Below are 6,319 nucleotides of genomic sequence, written 5' to 3'. Positions count from 1 at the left end.
ATACATCAGTCAAGGTACATTCTTAGAAAAAAAAGTGCTATCTAGAACCTAAAAGGGTTATCTGGCTGTCCCCATAGGAGAACCCTTTGACGAACCCTTTTTGGTTCCAGATAGAACCCTTTTGGTTCCAGGTAGAATCTTTTCCACCGAGGGTTCTACATGGAATCCAAAATGGTTCTACCTGGAACCAAAAAGGGTTCTAACTGTAACCCGAAAGGGTTATCCTATGGGACAGTGGAAGAACCCTTTTGGAACCATTTTTTCTAAGAGTGTAGTGGTCACTGGTCAGATGGCCGTACTGGAATGTAAAGAGAAGTGACCTTGGTTGTAAAGGTGCAGTTCTTTATGCCTTTGAATGAATCCATTGCACAAACATTTGTCCAGCCATTGTGCGAAGTTAGTCTCTGTTGCTCTCTTTTAGTTCTCTCTTTCCTTTGTGCCCCCCCCCCCCCCCTCTGTTTCTTTCTCTTACTTCTCCCCCCCCTCTCCCCCTCTCTCTCCCCCTCTCTCCCCCTCCCCCTCCCTCTCTCTTCTCTCTCTCCCTCCCTCTCTCTCTCTCTCTCTCTCTCTCTCTCTCTCTCTCTCTCTCTCTCTCTCTCTCTCTCTCTCTCTCTCTCTCTCTCTCTCTCTGTCTCTCTCTGTCTCTCTCTCTCTCCCTCACTCTCTCTCTTCCTGTGGCTCCCTCCCCACGTCCTCCATCTCTCTCCACTCTTTGCTCCCGTCTCTTTCTTCTGGTTTGCCCTCTTACTGTGTCTGCTTTCGGCATTATGAAGTGTGAGGATTGTATCTGGGGTCTTTCTGTTCTCCTGGCTCTCTGTTTAGGATGGGCACAGGGCCAGAGCCAGAGCCAACCAGGGACTAACTACACCAGGTAGGGAATATGGGTGTATGAGGTTGTTGGTGTGTGTGTAATGTCTGTTTGCAAGAGGCTTTACAGTGATGGCTCCATTTGGGCAATATCCACAAGGATGCACTTTACATTATTTATATGGTTCACAATATACCATAGCCATTTCTAGAGAGTGCACAGAGTACTTTTGTTAGTGTGCCATGTTCAGATTTCACACAGTGTGCTCGAAACTCCCTATCCGAGCTTCCTGCATGTGTATATTTGCTTGGGGGTATGGCAGTGTTGTTGTGGTTGTGACTGACTGGTCCATGATGTTGATGTGGTTGAGCTCCCCCAGATGTTAATGCTTTGGGGTCTGTCTGTATGTGCCTGTGTGGGGTTGGATCAGGACTGCCCTGACTGGACATCTAGGCTCTCATCAGCTGGCCTCTCTCTCTGCTGGGGTTCTGCATGTCTGAGCTCCTATAATGTGAACTTTCTCAATGAGCTCCAGATTTAGTCTGTATTGGCTAGAGCCCTGGAAAAGTTCCTCAGGTTGGAATAATGGTAATTGCCTGGTTTTCTTAACAAGTGGCCAATGAGAACAGCGTTTGTTTCGTTTCTTGTTGAGAATGTCTTTATTTAGCTTTTTTGACACTCCATAAAAGGGATGACTTATTTTGCTTCAGCCCAGTTGACAAGACCCAGCTGTTAGAAGTGCACCCAGCAGCTCTGTCTTCTGTACAGACAGTCTCCAATGTGTCTGTCCCCATGACTTTCTGTGAAGCCTCTGGCATAAAATAATATATTTATCCATGAAAGTATTCTGGCAATAGGCTAGGTTTGGGATTTTTCCGTTGTATAAAGCAAGCTTTGTGTAATTTTGAAAAAGGAGTTTGGATTACATATTGGAGCAGACTTGGACATGCCGGGGTTAGAAACTGGGACAAGCAGAAGGGAGAAATTAAAGCACACATTTAAGGGGAGGTCTCCTTGAGGAAGCTCCAGTCAAGGACACCATAACCCCCACTAACTTAGTCCTCATCCTGTCAACCTCCATCCCCCCAGTCAAGGACACCATAACCCCCACTATCTTTGTCCAGTCCCCATCCTGTCTATACTCCCCCCCCACACACTCCCAATTCTCATGAAACCAGTGTGCCAAGGGGAGGCATTATCATTGGGGTGCCTTAGGGATTTAGAGATTTTCTGTTGAGGAGGTGAGTCACAATACTTGCTTACGTCAGGATGTGTGGTGTGTGTATGATTGTCTGTGTGTGTGTGTGTGTGTGTGTGTGTGTGTGTGGTGTGTGTGTGGTGTGTGTGTGTTGTGTGTGTGTGTGTTGTGTGTGTGTGTGTGTGTGTGTGGTGTGGTGTGTGTGTGTGTGTGTGTGTGTGTGTGTGTGTGTGTGTGTGTGTGTGTGTGTGTGTGCAGGTGTGTGTAGTGCGTGCACGTGTGTGTGCATGTGTGCGTGCACATGCACGAGAGTCACAAACTCAAGGTTAATGTATTATATACAGCATATGATAAACGCTGGCTAATGCTTACCACAACACTGGGTTCCCACCCTGCTCTCTCTCAGGCCTGTGTTTCACTGTGGAGGAGACATGGTTGCAGACTCAGGCTTTGTGGGCAGTGAAGGATTTCCAAGCTACTACAAACCCAACAGCAAATGTACCTGGCGTATTACAGTGAGTCACTAGCCCTGCACTACATATCACTCCTCTATTACTCAGAATGTTGCCTACAGACTGACTTAAAGCCTTTTCTGCCCTCTCTGAACTCCAGGTCCCAGAAGGCAATGTGGTCATGCTCTCCTTCCGCATCTTCGACATGGAGGCCGACGCCATGTGTCGTTATGACTACCTGGATGTGTACAACGGTCACTCCAACATGGTGCAGAAACTGGGGAGGTTCTGTGGAACGTTCAGGCCGGGTACTCTCATCTCCACCACCAACACCATGATGCTGGAGATGGTGTCTGACTCTGAGACTGGAGGGAGGGGCTTCCTTGCTTACTTCAATGGAGGAAAACCACATGTGGATGGTGAGCTTTACAGTATAATTTGGGCTCTTTTCTAAGGAACAACACCTTTCTAATTTCCCATGTCCATTAGCTCACTGTAACAAAGGCTAATACCAATGTCAAATCCTGTATTCACTTGATTATTTATTGATCTGTTTATGAATAATTTCAGATCACCAATTCTGTGGAGGCAAGATGACAAAAGCCCAGGGTGAAGTAAAAACACCCAACTGGCCTGAGAAGAATTACCCAGCAGGCATCAGCTGCTCCTGGCTCGTCACAGTAGAGCCTGATCAGGTCATTCCTTACCCACAATGCTCAGATTTTCATGCTCCTTATTCTGCATGGACGTCTGTAAATTATGCTGTCATTGTGTTGCACAAACCACAGAACCGAATGTGCACCTAAATGTATAAATATATTGGAGATTCAAGTGATGTTATTAGTAAGTAACGTATTTGTCATTCTGTTTATTTCTGTCTGTGGGTTAGGTGATTGAGGTGAAGTTTGATAAGTTTGATTTGGAGTCCGACAGTTACTGCCGCTTTGACTATGTGGCCTTCTTCAACGGTGGAGAGAAAGATGACTCTCGACTCATTGGAAAATACTGTGGAGACGTCAGCCCCCAGTGAGTGGTACAAGAATGTACTCTGTTTGTGTGTTTGTCTGACTTCCTGTGTTTACGCTTATATTTATCTGTGGTCTAAGTCTATGATGATATACAGATGTTGGATCTTAATTTGATCACCCTGTTGCAGGAGAACTTTCCTTCAATGCAGTGAATTTGAGGTTTAAAAAGGCTTCTGAAGTTTATAATTTACCCTTTGAAATTTCAGACTTGATTTTAACTTAATTAAGAAAAATGTATCAACCCCTACAAAAAATGTTTATTATTAATTTTAATCCACATAATAATTCACCTTTCCTGTTATTGCAGGATTATTTTCCTGCTGTAGAAACTGGCTAAAATTAAGATCCTACACCAGTATGTCTGTTTGTTTTTGGAACTTCCTTTAGCTGCGAGCATACATCTCACTGTACTCCACTCTGATCCAATCCTCCCTCTGTATCACTCTCCGCCCACAGAACCATTGTGACCAATGGGAACGTGCTCCTTGTGCAGTTTGTGTCTGACCTCAGCGTGACATCCGATGGCTTCATGGCCAGTTACACCAGCGTCCCCCGTGGATCCAGAACCCCCACAGTAGACAATACAGGATCAGGACCTCGTATAGAGTCAGTCCCCAGAAGGACTGCAGTCAAACCCATCCTACCTGAGAGAACAGTCATCACAACAACTACTACCACCAAGCCACCCACTACAGACAGATACCAGGCCCCCTCAACCCCACAGCCCAAGGAGCACACTGTCAAACCCAAACCAGTCAAACCAGTCAGGACCCGCCCACCAAATAGGCCAGGCTCAGACAGGACCAGAGTGACTAGACCAGACGGAAAGAGGCCAGGTAAGAGAAGCTGCAGCACTGGTTTAGCAAGAGCTGAGTTTATATAGACATAAGTCTGTGTGTTTGTGTGACATATGTGTGTTAACAATGTTTGTATTTTCTAGTTCCCCTGAACCCACTGTGTGCAAAGGCGTGTAAGAGGGATGGAAACATCAAGAGCAGTTTTTGTGCCAGCGAATTTGGTGAGTTCCACTAGACAGCAGCATCATTGCCAAATAAAAAATATATTTTGTATGATTATTGGATCGAGAGAGGTGAAAGGTAGAAGAGAGAGAGAATGCTGAAAGGGCAGTGGGTCAGATTTGAACCCATGCTGGCAGCAGTACATGGAACATGTGCTCCAGCAGGAGTAGCTTAGACCACTAGACCACTCCAGACCACTGGATAGCCAAATTAATCAAGCTTAACAATCTGTACCATCATTACACAGCAATTCTGAGTTCACAGCAAGTTCACCGCATTTCCTAGGCAATTAAACACAGCAGTCACACCATATACAGTACATAAACACAGCTACACCAGTGCACATCTAATCTATCTATCTCTCTCTTTCAGTGATCACGGGTAAGGTGACAGCGCTGACCCCTGGTCCTCAGGGCAGTGTCTATATCGGTGTGTCTCTCATCAAGGCCTACAAGGCTGGCCGGCTGACCATCACCCAGGCTGGAGAGAACATGTCTGTCAAACTGGTGTCAGCCTGCAAGAAGTGTCCTGTCATCCGCAGAGGTACCCTATTTTTCTTCCCAGTCAATCTGACTAGCATGTACAATATTTTGCACGCACAAATGCGTACATACTGCTGACATTCAATTCTGTTGTGTCATCATAGACAGTATTGTCGGAATGCCTAGTACATTTATTTTTAATCTATTTCTCAGGAATGCCCTACATCTTGATGGGCCATGTGGATGAGGATGGGCGTGGCACAATGGCTCCTGGGGCTTTCACTGCCCTATACAAGGCCCCATATCACAAACTGCTGACCAATATCAACAACCAACCATGCTAACCTCACACCCCAGTCCACCAATCAGGGGCCAGGAAATCCAGTCTCATGCATGGATACCTTGACAACCAAGGTTATGGTGCCAAAAAATGATCTTTATTCCTGAGAAGTCCTTACCGAAACGGAACGGTCTTGTTTTTTCACTTAATGTTTGATGACACTAACTTAATTTCTGAAAACTCCTTTCATGGGTTTCTCACTGCTTCAGATGAAATGACAAGCATCACACAGCAACAGTTTTACCCACCTCATAATAGGGCTATATATGGTATTATTTTTGTAGTTTTATACTCATGCAAATGTCAGGCCTTAAATGTGTAATTTATGTTTCTAAATAAAGGATTTATAACACATGGTGTTGGTTGTAAATATTTATTACATTGACTTTATATTTTTTACAGCAACACAATGATGGTTTGCCACCTAGTGGTCAGATTTACAATAGCGTAGACCTTCCAATGACACAACACAGGTGCCACCACCCTCTCAAAGAATTAGTATACACAGTTGCTTGCTACAGTTCACAGTAATTTAGGACTAGATTCAATCAGATCAAGCGTTAACTGACAATAGACACCTCAAAGATGCGGTAAAGAGGTCAATGGAACGCAGACCGTGGGGGATAGAAGAAGGACCTCGAATTGGCGCACATTAAACAGATCTTATCAAACAAAGTGGATATTCGTATAGATTGATATACACTTATAAACAATAGTCTAATGTAGGCAAATTTTGCTGGGGGGTAATAAGGAGATTCCCCCACGCGTTTCCATGYCAATTCCATTGTTTTGGTCGAGTTCCAAGACCTCTTTACCGCATCTATAACAGATGTTTTGGCTGTGTTTTAGGTGGAACGGCAATGGAGCCTTCAAATCGGTGAGCAGATAATGTAATAATGTATAATGGTGCCGGAGGAGTTGGCTGCTGTTTTACGGGCTCCTAACCAATTGTGTGTGTTTTTTCACGTTATTTGTAACTTATTTTGTACGTA

At 44.9% G+C, this 6,319-nt stretch overlaps 1 protein-coding gene across 1 annotated transcript; it reads left to right on the top strand.

Annotated features, from left to right (window-relative positions):
* The first annotated feature begins 662 nt into the window (after nucleotides 1-662).
* On the top strand, nucleotides 663-5,681 carry LOC111964139 (procollagen C-endopeptidase enhancer 2). The gene is made up of 9 exons (XM_023987878.2): nucleotides 663-871; nucleotides 2,413-2,521; nucleotides 2,619-2,877; nucleotides 3,029-3,153; nucleotides 3,348-3,484; nucleotides 3,943-4,322; nucleotides 4,427-4,504; nucleotides 4,878-5,048; nucleotides 5,201-5,681. The coding sequence occupies exons 1-9, from the start codon at nucleotides 768-770 to the stop codon at nucleotides 5,329-5,331; spliced, it is 1,494 nt and encodes a 497-aa protein (XP_023843646.1). The 5' UTR covers nucleotides 663-767; the 3' UTR covers nucleotides 5,332-5,681.
* Nucleotides 5,682-6,319: the final 638 nt, after the last annotated feature.

The sequence above is a fragment of the Salvelinus sp. IW2-2015 genome, linkage group LG5 (genome assembly GCF_002910315.2).
Source record: "Salvelinus sp. IW2-2015 linkage group LG5, ASM291031v2, whole genome shotgun sequence".
Classification (NCBI taxonomy): domain Eukaryota; kingdom Metazoa; phylum Chordata; class Actinopteri; order Salmoniformes; family Salmonidae; genus Salvelinus; species Salvelinus sp. IW2-2015.
This window is presented reverse-complemented; position numbering and strand designations above follow the sequence as displayed.

Coding starts and splice junctions, on each gene's coding strand:
- LOC111964139 (XM_023987878.2), top strand. CDS start 768: ATGAAGTGTGAGGATTGTATCTGGGGTCTTTCTGTTCTCCTGGCTCTC. Junction 872..2,412: donor CCAGGGACTAACTACACCAG/GTAGGGAATATG, acceptor GCTCTCTCTCAG/GCCTGTGTTTCACTGTGGAG. Junction 5,049..5,200: donor GTGTCCTGTCATCCGCAGAG/GTACCCTATTTT, acceptor TCTATTTCTCAG/GAATGCCCTACATCTTGATG.